The sequence below is a fragment of the Grampus griseus genome (genome assembly GCF_964374135.1).
Source record: "Grampus griseus genome assembly, chromosome: 8".
NCBI lineage: Eukaryota > Metazoa > Chordata > Mammalia > Artiodactyla > Delphinidae > Grampus > Grampus griseus.
Window position 1 is genome coordinate 12873082 of NC_139002.1, and position 22876 is coordinate 12895957.

Genomic DNA, 22876 nt, shown 5'->3' on the forward strand with positions numbered 1-22876 from the left:
GTGTGTCTGGAGGGCAGGATGCCCACTGGTGAGCGTTTACAGGGCAGGGATGGGAATGGGGACGTGATGATGAGGGGGCTGTCTAGATGGTCTGCAGCCTGCCTGCAAAGGCTTCAGATGCCCTGGAAAGGAGCTCGAGGTTCCTTCTAGAAAGACGAGCTGGGCAAGAGGGAGGAAGTGAGAGGTGAAAGGGAGAGCACCCAGGGGCTCCGAGGGGCTGTGGTGGGACAGGTTCTCCTGTGGTGGGACACGGCTTCCCATCCTTGGGCACCAGGGCCCAGAAGTGCCCAGGCCTCTACCGCCTCCACCTTCAGACGCCCTGGCTGCCCCACTCTGGGGCTTGGGCAGGGAGGTCCCATCGTCCCGAGAAACCTTTACTCAACATCCTGAAACCCTCATTCCCGGCCCCACCCAGTGGCCTGCTCCAGGTATGTCCCAGGTGGCTCTGGGTGGAGCATGCCCTGGGGACTGCTGGCAGCTCATCCGGAGCAGGTTGTAAAGCACTCAGAAAGCACAAAGGAAGCCAAGAACTCCAGTCTCCACATGCTTCCCAGGCCTCAAGGACAAGTTTTCCATTCTTTTCCTGGGCTCTTTACTCAAAAAGTTAAGCTTATGCAAGAGGAGAGGATACTGGTTTTGAAGGAGGCAGGACAGTGTCATGGGCATACAGCTGCCAGAGGTTTTGATGCCGGCTCCGGACTCACACCAGCTATGTGACCCTGGGTAACTTATTTAACTCTCTGAGCCTCAGCTTTCTCATCTGTAAAACAGACACGATGGCAGCATTCAACGACTTTGAACAGCATGGTCCCTGGCACATAACAAATATTACTTAATAAATGTTGCTATTATTATAAGTCTAGATATTTCTGACCCCCAAAGCCCCAACTCTTACTTTATACTCTTCTTTCCCTTTTTTTGTAGGGTGTCCTCTCCAACTCCCATCCCCACTCCCTCTATACCAAAGGACTGCTCCTTTTTTAAAAAAAAAATACTCCTGGGGCTTCCCTGTGGTCCAGGGGTTAAGACTCCGCTCTTCCACCGCATGGGGCATGGGTTCGATCCCTGGTTGGAGAACTAAGATCCTGCATGCTGCGGGGCACGGCCAAAAAATAATAATAATAAAAATTAAAAGTACTCCCAGCAGAGCCTGTCACCTGGTCTTTAGGACCACCTGCCAAGCCCCCTTCTCTCTCAGTCCCCTGGGGCTTTGTGCTGATCTTACAATGCAGGGACTCTCTGGGTCCCTCTCCTTGGCACCTTCCTGGGAGAGAAGCACCCAGTACACTTAACAGGGCAGAATAAATAGCAATAATAATATATGTTGAGGCATTAGCCACATAAGTAATCAAAGATCACTGCCATATGATTCCTGGTTAAACACCATTTGGAATCTAATAAATAAGTGGCTGTAAATACAGGCAGCGAGCAGATTCGTCCCCCCTGAGCGGCGCAGCCTCTGCTCTTATTTTTAGCCTAAAGGTGCCTTCAGCGCTACTCTTGTGGTTCAATTTTAAGTTAATTTCTCTGTCAAATGTCTGCAAAGGAAACCGGCAAGGGCAGGGGGCAATGAGCGGGGCTCAGGTGCGGCGCCTGCCTTCTGCTCTCTAAAGAAATCAAGGCGTCCCAGGGGTCTTGGGTAGAACTCGTTCATACCCACCTTCTCCCCACTCCTCCCAGGGGCTCCGCGGAGGGGAGCACAGTAGGGGTTAAGGATGGGAAGTGCCTAGTGTAGCGGACAGAGCACGGGCTTGGGGCCAAAGAAATCTGGGTTCAAATCCAGGGTCTTGGGGCTTCCCTGGTGGTGCAGTGGTTAAGAATCCGCCTGCCAACGCAGGGGACACGGGTTCGAGCCCTGGTCCGGGAAGATCCCACATGCCACGAGGCAACTAAGGCCATGCTCCACAACTACTGAGACTGCGCTCTAGAGCCATGAGTCACAACAACTGAGCCCACATGCCACAACTACTGAAGCCCGCAAGCCTAGAGCCTGTGCTCCACAACAAGAGAAGCACCACAATGAGAAGCCCGCACACTGCAACAAAGACCCAATGCAGCCAAAAATAAGTAAATAAAACAAATTTATATATAAAAAAATCCAGGGTCTTCCATGTTCTGCATGGGTGACCTCAGTCTCTCCAGGCCTTGGTTTCTGTACCTACAGACCAGACATTATCAAACCTACCTCTGAAGATCATTGTAAAAATTAAATGATGTAATTTATAGACAGTGATGGGCATATATTAGGTGCTCAGTACACATGAATGTCATTCCATCCCCTGTGATACGGTCCTTGAAAGTGATGGTCCCCCACCCTCTCATTAGATGGAAACAGGCAACATATCAAGAAGGTAAAAAGAAGTGCCAACGTGCACTTCTTCCAACATGCCCATGGTGCCCGGACCATAGTAATCATTGCTTAACTCTGGAGCTGGCCGGTTGGCATTCAATGCTTCCCTGCTTTGTGCTCTCCTGGAGCTCCTTCATGTCTGAGTTTTGCCTTTTCGCATTAGAACATTAACAACAATATAACCTGTTTCCAGAATTTCCCACAGACCCCAGCCCGCTGCAGGGCGCTGTCAGTGTTAAATAAGGACCAAGGGACAAAGGAACAAAGTTGGACCAGCCCTAAAGCCCAGGTCTCCTAATTCCTTACTCATAGCAATACCTTCCTATATCACATGCCTTCCTAAAACACAAGAGGATCTGTTCCTTTCTGGAAGGATGACAAGCAGAGTAACAGACAGTTTGCTGTGACTCTGGGGGGACATTATTCTTTCTAGGCGCCACGGCAGGAAATAAACACATCATTCCAAGCCAAGCCCAGCAGAGCCCACGTGACATGGCTTCAGATAACATTCTGCTTGTAGGTTACTCCTGTAGAGGCCTGACATGTTAAATCAACGTGATGAAGTGCTTCCCGTTACACAGTCCCTTCCCAGCTCTCTCTCTCCTGTGGCACAGTCTCAGTCACAGTCATGTGGCCGTCCTGTCGGGGTCCCTCTACCCATCGAGGGAACGCATTGGCTTCAGGGCTTGTCTGCTTCTCATGCAAAAGATTGACCTTAACAGGAGTCAGGCAATCAGATCAGGGGTTGGGCTGGGGCCAGTTTCCAAGGGCAAGCACGGTCCCCTGCACACAGCACTGCTCATGAGAATGATTTCAAGAGGCTCAGGCTCCTATCTTGGGAGCCATCCAAACAGAGGAACAGAATAATGGTCCCCAAAGATGTCCACGTCTTAATCCCCGGAATCTGCCATGATTCTTCCATGGCAAAATGGACTTGGCAGAGGTCATTAAGGTTACAGACCTTGAGATGGGGGGATTATCCTGGATTATCCCAGCAGGCTCAATACAATCTCATGAGTTCTTAAAATCAGAGAACCTTTTGTGGCTGAGGTCAGGGAGCTGTGATCTGAGAATGACGTGATCCTGAGCTTTGAGGATGGAAGAAGGGGGCCGTGAGCAAAGGGATGCTGCAGACTCTGGAAGCTGGGAACAGCCTCAGCTGACAGCCAGCAATAAAGTAAGAACCTCGACTTTACAACTGCAAGGAATTGAATCCTGCCAGCAACCAAAATGAGCAGGACATGGATTCTCCCCTAGAGCCTCCAGAAAGGATCACAGCCCTGCTGACATCTTAGTTTTAGCCCATCAAGACCCATGCTGGACTTCTGACCGTAAATTAATAAATTTATCTGGATTAAACCACGAAGTCTGTGGTAATTTGTTATGGCAGCAGTAGAAAATTGTAGTAATAGTAATTATAATAGAACTACTATAATAACTATTATTTATTGGCCTCCTACTAATTACCAGGCACTGTGCTAGCTGTTTTGCATACATTATCGTACCTAAACCTCAGTAGACAGGGTGAGTATTATTACCCCCATTTTATAGTAGCAAACAGAGGCCAAATAATTTGCCCAAGGTCACATGCTGAAACTATAATTCATTTCCAAGTCTGTGTGTCAATAAAGTCCAATCCCACTCTACTACCCTATGATGCCACCCAGAATTATGCTTGCCATAATGTTGGGCAAACTACTATTTTTGCAAGAAACAAAAGAAAGGGAACTGATATTTATTAAATATTACTAGATGCTACACACCATGTATGGTACTTTACCTATCTCCTTTCAATTAACACGATAACCTCCTGCATGCTAAAGTGTTATCTCCAGCTTACAGATGGGAAACTGAGCATGAGAAAGGTTGAATAATTTGCCTGAAGGAACGTGGCTAAGAAGGGAGAGTCATACCCGTGGATTTTGAATCCGAGGCTGCCTTGTCCATAATGCCTAGGATATGAAGACTTGAATGTGATGTCCAAGCTCCCCCAGGTGGCCATCCTCATGGCTTCATGGTAAGATAGGCACTGGATTGAGACCCAAAAGGGAGCCCCGCCCAGGCTGTAACCACAAGCCAAAGGCAACAGGTCCCACCCATCCCACAAGAGGGTGGCCCTGTCCAGCGGCCAGTACTGCTCTATGCGAGATCATTCCTGGGCAGATGAGGAAGAAGTTGATTAAATAAAGGGAGAGCTCCAATGGAGGCGATCCATAGATACTTACACGCTATTTCATCTCCACCAAGTCCGCTCATTTGCACTTCACAACTAAATTCCTTTAGCTCTCAAGGTTTTCCCAACTGGCTCTAAGGGGGAAATTGGCATTCAACCACCATTAGAGGTAAAGGTCCCTTTAGGTTCAGGAACTCCAAGGGCTCTGGGGAGAGTAGGGAAAATTCCCTACAGATGGCCATCGGAAAGCGCTCCCCTTCCCTGTCCGCTGGCCCGAGGCTGCCCGGTGGCTGCCCGGAGGTGTGAGGCCAGCTACTGCCACTCTGTTCCCACCCAGGCCGTGGCCGGTGCCTCTTTGGAACGAGCCCTTAGCAGAGCTTCCTGCTGAGGCCCCCAGGCCTATCCACTTCCCTTTTCTGTCATCTCAGAGAAAATCCCTCTTCTTTCATCTGTGAGCTGAAAGCTCAGTCTCACGTGGTTAGATCCCTGCCATTGGGGGAAATTTATGAGTGTTGCCAGCAAAGTGGCATTCCCTCCCCTGCCAGTGTCACTCCCTGCTTGAAAGACCATGTACTATAAAGGGTGGGAAAGCACATCTTGGAAGAAGCCACAGGGGTGACACAACCTAGGGAACCTCCCAGCACCCGACTCCTTAACAACAGGTACCTTCAGACATGGGAGTAACCTGCTGCCTGCTTTCAAAGAGTGGCATCAGGTCTGGGGTTGAGAGCAAAGTCAGCCTGAGAAGAGCTGGAGCTGGAGGTGTGAGGGCGCATCTCACAGGATGTAGATGGAGACCTAGACGGGCTTTCTTTAGCCAAAAGACGGGTCAGCCGGGGCTTGGCGGGCATGGGTCCGACCGGGGGTTCTGAACCTGGAGGCCAGATCCCATCAGGCCGGAGCAGGTGCCTGCGCTGGATTGGAAGCAGATGAGGGGAGTGCCTACCTCTGATTTGGGGACACGTCCCACCTGGGAAGGAGAAAAGAGAAAACCCATTCAGAGGAGGGTGACCAGGATGACAAGTGGAATCTAAATGCTGAGAAGGAAGGAACAGTCAGATGAATCTGTGAAACAAAGAAGATGCTGGGGGCTGTGAAACGACAGTGCTTCGGGACCTCGGACATGCCGCCCGAGGGAAGAGCGCAAGGCCTGTTCTGTAGGCTCCCGAGGGACAGGCGGAGCTAGGACAGTAGGTGGAAGGCGCAGAGAGACAGATCTGGCTCAACACAGAGGAGAACGGATGGTCGGAGCTATTCAAAAGTGGACTGCGTTGGGCTTCCCTGGGGGTGCAGTGGTTGGGAGTCCGCCTGCCGATGCAGGGGACACGGGTTCGAGCCCCGGTCCGGGAAGACCCCACATGCCGCGGAGCGGCTGGGCCCGTGAGCCATGGCCGCTGAGCCTGCGCGTCCGGAGCCTGTGCTCCGCAACGGGAGAGGCCACAGCCGTGAGAGGCCCGCGTACTGAAAAAAAAAACCAAAAACAAAAAAAGTGGACTGGGTTATACTGGGGGTCCTTGCCACCATCGAGATTCTGTGAATCTAAGTACAAGCAGACAGGCCAGGTGAAGCACTTGGACAGTCTGTGGCAGACAAGAAGCAGGTACCCTGGCGAACACAGGCAGCTTCAAGAAAGAGCTGGAAGCAGGTGGAAGAGAGAGAAGAGGTCTAAGGACAGAACCCTGGGGCACATCCGTATTCAGAGGTTGGACACACGAGAAGGAATCACCAGCTGGGAGGCTGGGTCCAGATTCAGGTCCCCAAGCTCTAGGAAGACTAAGACAAGCAAGGCCTGATCAGAGTCCCACGGGAGCTCAGAAACAGTCGGGATAGGAAAGTGAGGTTTCAGACTTGATGACGAGACAGAAACTTGAGCACAGCAACGGCCGCACGGCTGGGGGAGGTGACTAAAACAGCTCGGCGTCTGGATCTGAGGGACAAGTAAGACCAGCAGACAGGACTCATGTTTCTGCTGCGCCATTAACCTGCTGGCTTGGACTTCCTCAGAATGGGACGGAGATTAGCCTGTGGACCCAGGGTTTGCCGCAGGGGTCAGAGAACCTGGGGACAGGAAGCCAGCAGGGCCAGGGCACTGTCCTCGGCAAGGAACGCTTGTTGAGAACTTCCTTTGTGTTGAGTGAGGCCATCATCATCTCTGCCTTCCAACAGCTTTCAAGTTTGAAGCTCCTTTGGACCTCCCTTGGGTCTGCGTCATTCAGTAGACATTTAGTGAGCGCCTTCTGTATACCAAGCACTGTCTTACATGCTGGGGAAACAGCAGAGGACAAAACAAAGGGCTTTTTGCCTGATGGGAGCACTCAGATAATAAGCGAATAGGATCCAGTCTGTCAGATGGTGACAAGTGCTATAGAAAAATCAGAGCAAGGAAGAGAGAGACAGAGAGATGGCGAGCAGGGCATGACCTACAGTAAGTGAGAGAGTGAACCATGCAGACATCTAGGTGAAGACTGTTCTAGGCAGAGAGAACACCAAGGAAGCCAGGGGGAGGGGCTGGTGTGGAGTGAACAAGAGGCAGAGGAGTAAGAGATGAGAACAAATAGTCATAGAACAGTGGGGCAGATCGTGGAGGACCCTGTGGGAGGGACCCCGTAAGGACTTTCTTTTCCTCTGACTTGAGATGAGATGAGATGAGATGAGATGAGAAGGCACTGGAAGAGTTGAGCAGAGGACTGACATGATTCAACTTACATTTTAAAAGAATCATCCTTGCTGCCATTTTGAGAAACAAAAGTGACAGTAAGAGAGAAGCACAGAAACTAGTAGGAAAGCTTTACAGTGATCCAAGGGAGAGAGAATATTGTCTCGGAATGGGACAGCCACAGCAGAGGTGGCCAGAGGCGGTTGGGTTCTGGATATACTTGGAAGGTACAGCAAACAGGATTTGCTGATGGGAAGGGTATAGGATATCAGAGAAAGGTGGGGTCAAGCGTGACTTCAAGGATTGGAACCTAAGTCCAAACAGAAAGAACGGCGTGACCATGTATGCAACAGGGGAGACGGTAGGAGAAGCAGGCTTAGAGGGGCACAACAGGGGAGACGGTAGGAGAAGCAGGCTTAGAGGGGCACATCAACAGTTTGGACAAGTCAAATTTGAGTTTCTCTTAGACATCCAAAAGGGAATGAGGAGTCGGTGTGTACGTCTGGAGTTATGGGGAGAAGTCAGAGTTGGAGATGAGACTGGAGAGTCACCGCATCAAAAGCCATGAAACTGAATGAGATCACTAGGGAGTGGGTGGAGAGAGAAGAGGTCTAAGGACAGAACCCTGGGGCACATCCATATTCAGAGGTCGGACATACGAGAAGGAATCACCAAAGGAGACTGAGAGCCCAATGAGGGAGGGCAAGAACCAAGATGGAGTGAGACCCAGAAGCCGAGAGAGAGAAGCGTTGCAAGGAAGAGCGATAGAAAGACTATGTCAAATGCTGCCTGTGAAATGGGGCCTGGGGACAGATGATTGGATGAGGCCGTGGGGGCACCATGGATGGGGTGAAAATCTGATGGAAGGGAGTCCTATTGATTGGGTAAGAGAGGAGAGGAAATGGAGATAGCTTTGCATAAGAATTCTTTTGCAGAGTGTCTCTGCAATGGGAAGGAGAGAAACAAGGGGTTAGCTGAAGAAGGATGTGGGGTTAAGGGAGGTTTTTAAGACGGGAGATCATTCAGATCCACTAGCCAGTAGCAGGGACCATTACCTCAGTGTGAAAAGCCCACGACACCGGAAAGGTAGAGAAAATAGAGCCCAGTCTCTCAGGATGCTGTTAGGCTGGTGGGACGGATGAAATTCAAATAAGGTTTTTTAAATGTTTGCAAAAATAGGCGGGTACATGCACCAATGAAGACAGTGCAACCCGTGTGTGACTGAGTCAGCATGTGTACCTCTTGCGCTCTGAGAATTCTGGAAGTAAGAGCTTTCCAAACCGGGTGTGGATTCTTGGCTCTTAGAAAGAGGTGAATTTAAAGCAGGATTTAGAAAAAGGGGAGAGACAGCATTTGGTGGAGGAGTGGAGAAGTGTGCTCCAGGCAGGGGAAGGCTAAGAGATGCCAACAGTGCCATTCCCAATAACAGGTGTCACTTTCCTAGCACTTACTACACGCCTGACACTACTGCAAGTGCTTTCTAGGTAATAACTCATTGAATTCTCATAAAAACATGAGGTAGCAACTACTGTCATCCATGTTACAGATGAAAAACGTTGAAGCACTAAGAAATGAAGTTCTCGCTCAAGGTCATATAACTAGGAAAGGGTGGTGCTCGGATTCAAACCCAGGCAGTCTGGTTAGAGCACAGGCTCTGGCGTACACCTCTACACCATGATGGAGCCTTCCCGAGCCAACCCCAGTGCTACCCAGAACACATCAGGCTCCGTGGTGTCCCCCTTGCTCTCCAGACTCCTATCAGCTTGGAATAGCCATAGAAGGCAACGGGGTGAGTCAGGACAGAAGGGGCTAAGGGAAGAGGGAAACACATGGGGGACCCTCTCACGGGCTGCCCCAGGTGGTCACCCACCCCCAGTTACGTTGGTTATCCTCCTGAGTCCAGCACGGTGGCACTACCTCCCGGCCAGGGGCTGGGCACGGCCCCGGCATGGCCCCACCGGGCACCTGCTGAGCCCAGACTGGATGAGTTGGCCCCGCCCTCTGCATCACGCCCCTCATCGGTGTGGGCTTAAGCGGCAGCGGACCCCCCACAAGCTGATCGGCCCCGAACTCAGCTCGACGGGAAGAAACACACACCAACAAGACACAGAGGGGCTGCTGGCCAGCCCGACAGCTATCGGCAACCCCCGCCCAGCTATCTGCCCCCGCACCCAGACTAATGAGACCTAAGTGTGACCGCTGTCTTGCCTGCAGCTGAGCTGCGAGGCTGTGGGTGGGATGCGCGGGCCCCGCCGAGGCACACACGTGTCTCCCGCCCACTTGGGCTCACACACACTCAGGCGCTCGGCTGAGAGCAGGCGGCAGCCTCTGTGCTTCTCCGACACCACAGCGGTGGCCGCAGGGAGAAAAGAAACACCCAGACAGGTCTATCCCAACCGAGTAAGGAGACTCAGTAGGGCTTCCTCTTATCTGGCTTAAGCAACTGTGGCCGAATGGGGTCATGGCTTAAATCAGGCATATGGCTGCCTCCACGCTAAGCTCCCACGAACGGCTGTTAATGAGAACACAAGGATAATAGGATGCCTCCCAAAGAGTATGAGAACAGATTGAAGGCTGAGGTATCCTAGCACAGGAGCCCAGCTTGGAAGGGGTCCTGGAGGTACCAGATCCAACCTCTCAGTGACGCTGAACTCTGTCCAGCCCAGCTATGGCCACCTCCAGCTGTGGGGACCGCAGTATCAGAACAGCCCATTTCATCCGTCGGGTAAACATTTTTTTACATCAAACCCAAATCTCCCTCCATAATTATCATCTCTCCCTACAACAAACCACCCTCCCAAAACTAGAGCTTGCTAATGACTCACTCCCCATCCCAAGACTCTTGCAAACCACTTCACAGAGCTGGAGACAGGCTTTTGAAATTCTGACAAAATATTACCATGCCAGTTCTCTCAAATCACGTGTGTCTCTTCCAGGTAGGGCTTCTACCAGCAGGACGGAAGATACTGTGGGTCAGCACATGTGTGGAGGGGGCAAAATGAGAGTCCGGGAAAACCAGGCCATTCTAGCACCAATGGACACAGGCAGCCACGTACCAAAATTATTTGGAAATCAGCTCTATGATCTAGGGCTTTTAGCTAGGGAACAAGAGCCACCTCCCTTCTCTCCAATACCCCTGCTTCTGGGACTTTTCCCAGTTTCCTCCTGCAGACTCACCATGATACGTTTAAGAAAACATAATGTTTCCTACTGTCACCTGCCTGTTCTCTTTAGCTCAGCCTGATTTCACGAGGTCCTGGGCGTCGGCACTCTGGCCCATGGTGGCTTTCCCATCAAGAATGTACTGCTGGGGAACTTCCCTGGTGGCGCAGTGGTTAAGAATCGCCCGCCAGTGCAGGGGACACGGGTTCGATTCCTGGTCCGGGAAGATCCCACATGCCGCGGAGCAACTATACCCGTGTGCCACAGCTACTGAGCCTGCTCTCTAGAGCCCGTGAGCCACAACTACTGAGCCCGCATGCCACAACTACTGAAGCCTGCGCACCTAGAGTCCGTGCTCCACAACAAAGAGAAGCCACCGCAGTGAGAGGCCCGCACACCGCAACGAAGAGTAGCCCCCACTCGCCGCAACTGGAGAAAGCCCATGCGCAGCAACGAAGACCCAATACAGCCAGGAAGGAAGGAAGGAAGAAAAAGAAAGAATGAATGTACTCCTGGGACTTCCCTGGCGGTCCAGGGGTTAGGACTCCATGCTCCCACCGCAGGGGACATGAGTTCGATCCCTGGTCAAGGAACTAAGATCCCACAAGCTGCACAGCCAAAAAAAAAAAAAGTACCACCAAGAGCCTAGGCTATTCAGGACTCTGCCACCTCAGCTGTCCTCTGGTTCTCTGGCTGGACGCAATAGGCCAGGCCCCCTTTGTCCCTGCCTGGGACATGTCCTATCCTCTTACTCCCCTCCACGCGAGCTTGCGCAAGCCCCAAACTCTGTGAAGCTCAGCGTCCTCTGCCATAAGATGTGTTTACTTCTACCGACCTTGCAGCTTGTTGGGGAAACTGAATTAACACGTGTGTAAGAACATGTTATACACTGTAAACCGTGGCACCAATGTCACCAGGCAGTTGGGAGTCAGGAATCCTGGCACTGCCACAGTGGCCTTTGCCAACTCACTTTGCCTACTGGGACCCCAGTTTTTCATATCTGTGAAATGGAGCACCTAGGCCTAATTCATCCCTCACTTCTCAGCAGAAGAGACTGTGGCCGGAGCCTGTAGTTCACAAGTGGGTTCTGGAAAGGTTGAGAGAAGATAAACGTCCTCCAAGTATCCGGTGTGGTGCTCCTGGCAGAAGACCAAGCAGCAGGCGAAGACAGATGACTCCACACGGTACACTGGCCTGGATGCCTTGCTAACGGCAGCCAAGTCTCCCTCATCCCTCTGAAGATGTGGTGGCAGCAGGAGTGGGGCAGGAAGGAGAGGAGAGACAGCCTCGTGCAAGCACACATGCAAGCAGACGCCCTCATGGACAGTCTTTGGCAAAATATTTACTCTTGCAAATACGTATTTTGTACACTTATTGTTAAATAAAACCAGTTGGCATTTTTGAGCACTGACCAATATCTGGGAGAAGAGAAATGTGAAAACTGACAGGTCAATTCAAGATTCAAAACTTGCCATTAGATAGTTCATCCTGCAAACACTTCCGAAGAAGTACCCCTATGGGCCAGGCACTGTGCTAGACCCAGGAATGCAGACATAATAAGAAAGACACAGATCTCCTAAGGTGTTCGGCAGGGGAGGGACCTGTGTCCCAGAAAGCTCTGTACATGGATTCCGTCTCTAGATGACAGATGAAGGAGAAAGTCATCAATTTCTATTTGTCACTAATGTGAAAGACCAACTGATTGCTTCTATGGGTGACTCAATTTGGCAAAGAGATCAAGAGTTACACACTGCTCAGAATCTCATAAATCACATCACGTGGTCACAGTATGAAAGGGAGCCCACTACTCAAAAAAAACCCACAGTGAGTCCTCGGCAAGGCACAGGATTCTGTTGGTATATTTGGATCTTGGTGCGTCCGATATATTTAATACATAGCAGAACAGGATAAGAAAACCAGTGCTTTTTATTCCTCCCCCTTGCCTCCCCCAATTCTTTTATTATCTTCATCTTCATAACATTTGAATGTTCTATGTTTAACATTCTCTCTGCAGGACTTGGAGCTCATTGAGGGAAACCACCTCAGTAAAACATGGGAGTTATAAAGGGCTTGGGGTCCTAGTAAGACGGCGTGTCAAATAAATCCAAGCTCTGGCTGCTTCACCGCACAGGGGACACTTCAACAAGAAAGAGGTTCAATGGCTACAATAACCTGCTGATGTCTAGTGCCACCCGCGCTGAGCAGGACTCTGTACCACCCTGAGCGAGCCTGTCAGATCCCCAGGCCTCAGCTTCCTCATCTGTCTGATGGACTTTGTCTGGGTCCTTAGGAAATTATTTGGGAGTAGAAAAATCAAACAAGAGCAATAGACTATAAAAGCAATAATGATTCCATCGTTCAATCCCTTTGCCAGCTAGGACACAATATAGGTGATGTGACTGCTGTGATAATGGGATAATCCCACATGTCTCCAGGGGTGTAGAGCTGCAGTACAGCAAAGCAGAAAGAGCAGCTTTGGAGACAGGTTCGAATTGCAGCCTCTGTGTGACCTTAGATGAGTTATTTAAACTCCCCAAGCCTCTGTTTCTTCATCTATAACACCTGGTCATTAATTCTGATGCGAAGATTGCCTGAAATATGTGAAACCCCTAGCACAGTGCCTGGCAGAGAGTGGGGTCTTTCCAAGTGGTAATTATTGGGGGGCTCATTATTATTTAGCACTGTGTCCTCAGTGTTGGCACACAGCACTCAATAAATACTTGTTGAGTGGATTCATAAATGAATAGTTGAATCCCCGTTTTTACCATTAGAGCCAAAACTTGCCTTAGAACCCAATCAGGATCTCCAGCCCGTTCCTCTTTTCCCTTTTAAGTAAGACAGATAGATGGACGTTTTCTCTTTCTCCTCCTTCTCCTTTTTCTTCTACTTCTTCCCGTAAGTCTACCTCTTGAAGTACAGGGAAGACCAGAAGAAACTTTAGAACAATGATGCTGAACGTGCTCTTGGGAGACCACATCTCGCAAGGGCCGTGGACTCACCCACCCATCCATTCACTGAGTTTGTGTGATATGCTCACATACGTCAAGTGTCGGGACCTGTGTTACGTGATCGATCTCCCTTGGAATTCAGAATCTGGTGGGAAAATGCCATAACACTCAGAGCACAACCCAGTGAGTGTGCTGGAACAGGGGAATGGGAGAATGGTTGGAAAGAGATGATCTGACTGCCACCAGCCCCGCCCCCTACTTGCTGTGTGACCTTGGCCAAATCACCACCCCCTCTGGGCCTCCCTCCTCATCTGCGAAATGAGCAGGTTGGAAAACGGTATCCACAGAATCCTTTACGGTTCTAAGATACGATGACGATCCCTTTAAGTCATGGAGGGCTGAAGAGATGGTGAGGGTGGTCTTCTCGGGGCATTTATTAACTGGCGGCTCTCACAGTCATCACTCAGAGGACCCAGAGGGACAGAAGCAAAATCAAAAGACATTTTCAGAAGACAGATGGCTGAAACAGGTTGACATATGTGTGAGAGTTTGGGGAATTTATGTGGGCAGCCTCGCCATCATAAATAAAATCCCTTTCCCTCTCCCAAAGCCTCATTCGTTGAGTAAACACCGGACACTGTAATAGACAATTTGGCTGTATCTCCCGGCCCGTGCCTCACTTGAATGAAAACCAGCAGTCCCACGGCAGGGTAGCGGGCTCGCCACCTCTTTCCAAACATCCACGTTGTCACCAGCTGACAAGCGGGGCGGGGGTTGGAGCGGGCGGGGCAATTTATCCCCGAGATTCCCGGTCCCTCCGTGCAGCCTCGCTCTCGCAGCCATCTACTCTGAGGCTGGAGGTTTGGGAGGAACCCCAGAAGAATCAAATGTGGGGAGAAGTGACCCGTGGGAAGTGGGGGAAGGAGCAGCAGCCCCTCCCTTTCCTGCGAGCCTCTGGAGGACTTGGGGGACCCGTCGCCATCAACGCTGGTCCAGCCCATCTGTGTGCAAGGCTGCCTGCCGCTAAGCACAGCTACTTGTGTTTTCTTGACCTACTTCTCCTCCCATCCCTGCCCTACTCCACATCCCCTCTGGAGTCCGTGTAATTAGCACCTTTCCGTCCATAAAGCTCCCGGCTCCCAGGATAACCAAGGAGACAGCAAAACAAGCCCTGGCATTGCTGTTGTGGCTTTTCTTTACTTTCCTCTCTCTTTGTTGGCTTCACTCTGCTTCCTGGCCTCTGGAGACTAGGCCCAGTCTGACCTTGCCAGCCAGCAGGGCCCCTGGCTGGAGATCAGCTGGACGTGGCCTGGCATGAACCAGAACGAGTGCCAGCAGAGAGGACAGAACTGGACAAGCATTGTTCCCAGTGTGGGGATGGGAGCCTGCGGGGCCCTTTGAAGCCCTCCACTGTCGCACAGCAGGCCAGACAGGGATCTGTCAGCTCCACTTTCTGCTTCTCTCCCGGGGAACAAGTGTCAGGAGAGCCGAGGCCGCGAGGAGCTGCCAGTTCCGGCTCAATCCCTTTCCGCTTCCCATTAGCCACAAATGGAAATGGACGGGTGACCGCTTTAGCCACTCATTTAGAGGAGAAAACCTCACAGCAAATGCTGAACAACGAGGCATCTTATAAATTACGCATCTTAAGGACATGAACTGTTTTCTATTGCTGCTAAGCAGAATTAAATTAGGTTTTGAAGTTTCAGTAGAAGTGAATGGGGAAGAGGGAGGGAAGATTTTGTTTTTAATTCCTTTTTTCAAGTATGCAGAGTGGTGACCGAAGGCAGGATGAGGGGAAGAACTGAGTCACTGGTCTTTGTTTCTGATTCCAATCAGCTGCCACTGCATAGGCGCGGAGAGACGTGCCCATGTCCCCACGAGGGAACACGGAGTAGCTCAGGGACCTGCAGCTCAGCCTCTGGCCCATGATGCCTGGCCTTGCCAGGGCCTCCTGACCACCCACCATCATGCCCGTCTCTGGGACCTCAGAACCAGTCCGAACTGCAAGTAGAGGAATTCGGGAGCTTGCGGCCCAGTCCTTGGGATCCTGCATCATGATCTTCATTCTAGATCATCCTCTAACCCTTTCAGGTTCAAGTTTAGAATCCTGCCTCACTCACAGGATCCACTTTCCCCCCTTCCCACCCCAGTCTGGGCAGAGGGGCTTCACGTGGGCCCCCGTCTGGATAACTTGCCTGGTGTTTGGGCCCCTCTAGGGCTGTTGCCTGGCCTTGCCCGGGGTTCCTGCCATTGGACTGATCTTCTTGTGACCAACACACCTGCCTGGATTTCTCACTGCTGTGCCTCACCTGTCTGTCCACAATGACTCCCTTCCCTATACACATGTACCCACCCCAATCCCTGATATCCCACGTCTATCCCAGGCCATCAGATGACCACACAGTGTCTGCTGGACTGGACTGTGTCTCCTTGTCTCTACAGCTGGGGCCATGTCCCCAGGACCCGGATCAGCAGGCAGTGGCCCAGCCTGAAGTTTAGGAGCTTTGCTCAGTCTTGGAAGTGTTGGGGGGCAGGGGAGGCAGTTGATTTCTCAGGCACTCCTGGACCCCGGAAAGAGCCAAGTCTTCCGCCAGGCACGGGGACGCTGATGGGGCCAGTGGCGGCAGTGCCTGCCCACACCCAGAACGGGCACCCCCATGACAGCAATGACAAGGGAGGGAGCTAGTGGACACACGCCACTGAAGTGCCCTGTCCTTCCTCTCCAGAACCAGGGCAGGGCGAGCAGACACCAAGGCAAAGTCCCTGCCAAGCAGCTGGGTCAGGGGCACTAAGAACACTTCATCTGAACACACCCTCCAGGAAGCCTTCTTGGATTGATCAGAGGAGAGAAGAGATGATCTCTGCTCTGCTCTCTAGCCCCTGGATTTGGAAGCCCCATGGCCATTCCCACCCTCCTTCACCTACAGCTGTGACCAGCTGAGTCCATCACAGACTGCAAAAGGCACTCAACATCGTTTTTCTCATCACAAGAGGAGCTGGGCAGCTTGAGCAGATTGTAGCTGTCAGCCTGTCGGCTGCCCCCCCACCACCACCACCCTTGTCCCAGCCAAACTCAGGGAGGGCAGAGTGCAGGGTCAGATGTCCCCTGCGGACACCTGGGGTGTGGAAGGGGCATCGCCCAGGGCTGGGCTGCCCCCAGGGTGCCGCAGGGGCAGCACTTACCAATCCTCAGGGAGTGCGGACTGCAGGCAACCATCACGAGCCACGTGGGAAGCAGCACCAAAGGCGCCCAGACGCGGGGCATCTTCTATGAATCCTCATGGAGCCCTCTGCTGGTCTGGGCATGACATAACTCTGCGGGAGAGCGAGGAGCACGTGAGTAAGAGTCCTATCGGCCCAGGGGTCCGAGCTACCACCCACACGGCCTCTGTGGAGAGGACCAACACTCCCTCCACGAATCGCTGTGCCTGTAGGGGAGCTCCAGGCCGGCTCCAGGCCTCTGTCCTTCCTGTCTCTGCCCAGACTCACAGAAGCCTCAGGTTCTAAAGCCATCCCCCACCCCGACCGCCATCAAATCAGGGGCAGGAGGGTGTGACTGTGGTTGAATGATTCATAGGGCTCCACTTTTTAAAAAATGTCTAATTGGGGATGAAAACTTTCATCTGCTCTTAAGAACAGGAGCCATGGGTGAGCAGAAAAGGAGTGGGTGGGAAGGTTAGGCCATCGTCCCGGGCACGCCACATGCCCTGCTCTCTGGGGAGTGATGCTGGGGAAGTGATGGGTTCCAGTCCAGCTCCACCACTTGCCAGCTGGGTGGCTTTTCTCGGTCACTCAACTCCATTTCCGCTCAGGTAGACTTGGCATAACAACACGTGCCTGGATGGGTTGAACTGAGGCCGAGGAGAACACAGGAGAGGCCTGGCCTAGAGCAGGGGCTACACAAATGTCAGCTCCTCCCTGGCCCAGATGGGAGAGGTCGCTTCTCAGCAAATACTGAGGACAGAAGCGCACATCCCAGGTCATCAGCTGGTTTCCACATCTGCTGAAAACTAACCCTTCTCCATCCTTCCTCCACCAGCCCCTCTCCCTCCTGAGGCTGGGGTCAAAGCCAGAACCTTGAAGGAGCTGCCTCCCTGCAAGGCAGCATGGGTATTGTCCCTCCCTGAGACCTCCTGGCACCCTGAGATCAGAGTCTGCAGGCCACCAGCCCTGCCCCATCACTGGGGTGAGGGAGGGGCTGGTGAATATGCAAATATGTTAAACCAAGGTCACCTCTGGTTAGGAGACTAGTATTAAAGTGATTCATCCCCCCACCTCCAGACAGACAATCCGATAGAAAAATAGGCAAATGACTAGAACAGACACTTCGGTAACGGTATATCAAAAGCTCTTGGAGCACACTTGGAAAGGTATTCAGGAAAATGCAATTTTTAACTGCAATGAGATATCATTATACACCCACCAGAATGACTTTAAAAAAAAAAAAGATACTATCAAGTGTTAGCAAAGACGTGGAGCAACTGGAACTCTTCTACTGTGTCAGTGGGAATGTAAGTCAACATAACTGTTGTGGAAAACTGGTCTATTAGAGCTTTACACGTACCCTAATGTCCAGCAGCTCTACAATAGGCATTTCCAGTAGAAATGCATGTATACACTCACCAAAGACATACTAGAACGTTCACAGCAGCACTCTTTGGGTTTGCCCAAACTGGAACCTAGCCAGATGTCCAGCAGCAGAAGGGAGAGAGACATTGTCCATTCATACAATGGAATCTTATATGGAAATGAAAATGAACAATCAACAACTCCGTGCACCTGTGTGGATGAATCCCACAAACATAATGTTGAGTGGAAGAAACCAGGCACAAAAGAGTATTTACAGTATGATTCTATCTATAAAAAGTACAAATGCAGACAAAACCATTGTGTGCTGTAAGAAGTCCAGCTAGTGATGACCCTTGCAGGCGGGGGGTGACTAGAAGGGGACACAGGGGGTCTTCTAGAGGTGCTGATGACATCCTGTTTCTTATTCCAGGTGCTGAGCAAAGTGTGCTCAGTTTGTGAAATCTCGTCGAGCTGTACATATCTGATGAAAATGTTCACTTTTCCGTATGTGTGTTACACTTAGTAAAGGTTTTGTTTTATGACAATCCCCCCTCCCCACAGAAGCTCGGTGTTGCAGCCTGACCCAGTACCTCGCAGCTTCCTGCACACAACTAGGCCCCTCTACCTGCAGCGTGCTCCTCTCCCCCCGACCCTTGCCATGTGCCAGGAGCGGGTGCCTCTCTATGCCATCCCAGCAGTGCCAGCTTCTCAAGGGCCAGGACTGTTTCCAGTTTACTGCTGTATCCCCAGAGGTTACTTATACAGAATAGGTGCACAGGAGATATTTGTTCAATGGATGGAGGGTCTCAAGCCACTGCCTGCTATAAGGAGACAGAGGAGAATAACGGATAAAGGATTGGACTGCTGCAAACCTGAAACTAACAGAACATTGTAAATCAACTACACTCCAATAAAAATTTTTTTTAAAAAAAGGATAAAGGATTGGAGCAAAGGCAACTCTGCTGTTGGCAAATCAGGCCCAGAATCTTTGTCCCTTAATCCACGGGTGCCGATGCAGGAAGAGATGAAAGCAAACACAGTCTCAGGGGAAGCTTGGCATTCTCACTCGTTATGGGTAAAGTCGACTGTTCAGTGACTGTCTCCCCACTAGAATTCAAGCTCGATGGATGTGGGACAGGAACAGAAATCCTGTTTGTCTGTTTTCTCAGGGCCCAGCACGGTGCCTGGCATATATTACAGCCTCAATAACTATTTGTTGAGTGGCAAAATGAATGGACTGTCAAAGAGGAAAGAACTGTAAAAATCTGGCTAGGCTATATAAAAATAATACTACATATAATAATTTCTGTCAAATGCCTTCCATTTATGCCCAGTCAGCCCGCCGCACAATAATTATTATGCAGACCGCTAAATAGGTTTCAGATTAGCCTGCGTAAATTTTATTTGATGACAGAACTACACTTAATCCATGCAGGCCTGACAGTCATTGTTCATGGCCCTAAAGGCTGGCTGATCCTGGAGACCACATGTAAGGACAATGGCTGAGGTTTTGGGCTGCTCTTGGATACAAAGACGAGAAATAATCTCCTCCCAAACCTTACAGGGATAAAAAGAACGATCATGTCACATGTTTGTAAGGCACAAGGGTTTGCAAAATTCTTTCCATAGTCTTTATCTTATTTAATCCACAGAACAAGCTCTATTATTGACAAGGAAGCTGAGCTCAAGAAAGGTGCCTAGCTCAAGGTCAACACAGCCCTTACGAGGCAAAGCCAGGGCTAGCCAGGTCTCTGACTTCGCTGGGTATTCTTCTGTCACTTACCTATCTGCATATGAGAGCAGATCATGAAGCTTCCAGATTCTTTAACAAAAAACACAAAGAAATTTGAGGTCTTATTTTCAGTTTAATGTTTAGACCAATCTGGTCTTAGAACCTAACTGTGCTGCCTTTATTAACTGAAAATAATTTAATAATTTAGGAATAAAAAAAGAAATTTTCTAGAGGTAGAGCGCCTACACCCTCTTCCCACTAACATCACTCCTGGGGAATTTCACCTCCACCCACGAGTTATTTCCACCTGCAAGGTGTGGCTTCTAAATCAGCATCTCAAGCCCAGAATCAAGCCCAGAACACCTGCACTGAGACGGCTTCCTCCTGAAACCTCCAGCTGGATTCCCCACAGCATTTCAGACACGCCTCATCCTAAGGAGGAGGTCTCCTCTCCCCCGCTCCCGCCATCTGCTTCTCCTCCTACGTCCTCCTTCTTAGTGGGTGGCACCATGATCCACTAGTCACCCAAGCCAGAAAGCTGAAAGGCACCCTAGAGCTCTGCTCTCCACATCTACTCAGTCAGCAAGTCCCAACAGCCCTGCCTCCATCACCACCGACCCGCCGCAGTCCAGACGTCCGCCAGCAGCAACCGGGACTCTGCGACAGCAGCCATCTTGGTCGCCCTCCCTCTGGCCTTTCCCTCTCCGTTGGTTCTCTGCCGAGTGGTCAAGGGTTCTTACCCAAATGTGAACTTGATAATGACATACCCCTGCCCCAAAGTCTTCCATAGCTCTCCACTGCACTGGGGATCAAAAGCAAATTCTTAACTCCAACAGATAAACCCTTCACGATCTGCCTCCTGCCTTCCTGTCTCTACCACCCACCCCACTGCCCCGGACCTTCCGCAGAGCTCCCTCAGCACCCACCCTTTGCCTGTGCCCGGACTGCAGTCTCACCCCGTAATGGCCCGAAACTGTGACTTCCAGGCTCACCGCATTACCTCCCCTCTGAGGCTTTCTGTGATCCCTTTCCCATCTGCTGCCACCACATCTTGAACATTCGTCATTAGGGCACACACCCTGCTTATGACGATGCTGCCTGTCTCCCCACAGAACGGTCAGCCGTGATGCAGGGGCCGTGGCAACACCAACACACTGTCCGGCACACGGTACGTGCTCTACTGATACTGGCTGAATGAAATCAATGAACAGATGGTGTCAAAAAGGCATTTTCTGAGTTTACACCAAGATGAAGTAAATTCCCAGTCTGGGTTGTACATTTTGTATATTCGCTGTGGTTAATACTAACAATCTAAGCAGACAGAATGTTCTAGATAAAGGCAAAGGGTCATCACATCAATATATGTTGAAAAGGGGACGGAAGCATTTACTGCCCTTTTCTTCTGTGCCTGGGGCTTGGACTGACCGTCACAGTTAAGGACATGGGTGTGAGTCCTGCACTGCCATGTAGTAGCTATACACCATGGGCAAGTGAGTTAACGTCTCTAAACCTTGATTTCCTCATTTGTAACATGGGAGTGATAAAAGTACCCTCGCAGAATCATTATGAGGAATGAGGACAAAAGATGTATCCTGAGCTGCTCGAAGTAATTAACTGTTCATGACTATCATTCTAACCCTATAAAATAATATTGCACGCCCACTTCACAGATGTGGAGGGTGAGGCTCAGGGAGGCTCGGTCATTTATCCAAGGTCATGCAACTAAAGCAGTAGTGCTGAAGTTCAAATTCAAGAGTCTAACCACGTGCAATCACAAATCCCAGGCTCCTTCTTCAGCTAGAGTTGAATACGGAGGCACTGGCAGAATTGAAGTCCAAAGTGGGCATAAAAATATGGCTTCTGGTTTCTGAGGGTCTCTGACAGTCCCCACCTAAACGGAGCCGGTCTTCAATCCTGTGCTTTAGGTAACTCAAAAGGCAGAGAGAGTCTAAAGACAGAACTTTGCCATGTAACTGAGGACGCTGTTCTTGACATCCTAGGGCAGCCATGACAGTCCTAACAAGTGCAGATTAAGGCCCAACGTGGAGGGAGGCCAGGTCGGATCTGCTGTGGTCCTTATGGAGGAAACCTCCGGAGCAGCTCCACCTCTCAGAGCCCATTTCCTCATTGGTAACAAGGGAATATCGATGCCTATCTCACAAAGTGATGAGCACCAGAAGAGCGGGGAACACATTAGAATTTTCCACCTGCATCACCGGTGCCTGGCACAGGCTGGCCCACAGTACGCACTCAAAAAATATATATCTGTTGAAATAATGAAAGAATCCAATCAGGTAATATATGTGGAAAAGGCTCTGTGAGCATGAACTATTTCCTTGCGATTTACTTTCAGAGTCCTTGCCCATAAGGAACGTACAGTCCAGGTGCAATTCCTCCACCGAACAAGCTCAGCTCTCCTGCTCTGAACCTCTAGCCAGCACAGGCAGCATCTCACCGCACGCTGATCACCCGCTGATCGCATGCTGCCCCGTGAGCGCTTGAAAGATGTGCTGCGGAATCAGACTGGGGGTCGAGGCTTCTTAGGTCTCATCTCTGCTTTAGCATTTACCTGCCTGGGATGTTTCTGGACCCAAACACCAGAAATGAGAGGTCCCCACTTTCTCCAGAGGGGGAACCTAATCTCCATTTTTTCAGTATCTCAAGACTCAACTTCCTCAAGCTAGAAGATCCGCTCACGTCTCTTTCAGACCTCAATGTCTGTGACTCTCTCTCTGGTACTTGTATTTTGAATGAAGCCCCATGAGGACAGGGCCTTCTCCCTCTTATTCACTGCTACACCCCCAGCACCTAGTGCCCGGTGCAATGCAGCTACGAACAAACATCGACAAATGCGTGAACGAACGAATGAATGGCTATTTAACTTTGCACGTATTTACGCCTTCTCTCTATTCCAGATCATACGCTCCTGTAAGGCAGGGGAGCACCTCTCTCAGGCACGTATCTTCCTGACACATTTGCTATGATGCTTATCCCGAGGAGAAGCTCCACGAATGTGTGCTGACTCCCGACCAGCACTGGTTAACATGCACAGACAGGCACCTCCCGCAATAGGCCCTGTGTTCCGCGGTGAACGGTGTCTGGACTCCCCGGCCCCAGTTGTGCTAGATGGCCTCTCCTCTCCTGACCTGTCAACAGTCCCTCCGCTGGTCTCTCTCGCCCCCATAGGGCTATTACACCATTAATCGTGATTTTCCAGGGTGGGTCCGAGAGGAGGCTGACAGCCACCAGACAGTGCTTGGTGGCGAGAGGACAGAGGAAATCAGAG

General features: G+C 50.9%; 1 protein-coding gene across 1 annotated transcript in view; it reads right to left on the minus strand.

Annotated features, from left to right (window-relative positions):
* GRIK4 (glutamate ionotropic receptor kainate type subunit 4) overlaps positions 1-16554 on the minus strand; it is a gene marked incomplete at both ends in the record, with an annotated part of 310516 nt that extends 293962 nt beyond the window's left edge. The window contains one exon of the mRNA XM_082659887.1: positions 16473-16554. Coding sequence (XP_082516013.1) covers positions 16473-16554 — 82 coding nt within the window. The remainder of the gene's footprint in view (positions 1-16472) is intronic.
* Between the last annotated feature and the right edge of the window lie 6322 nt (positions 16555-22876).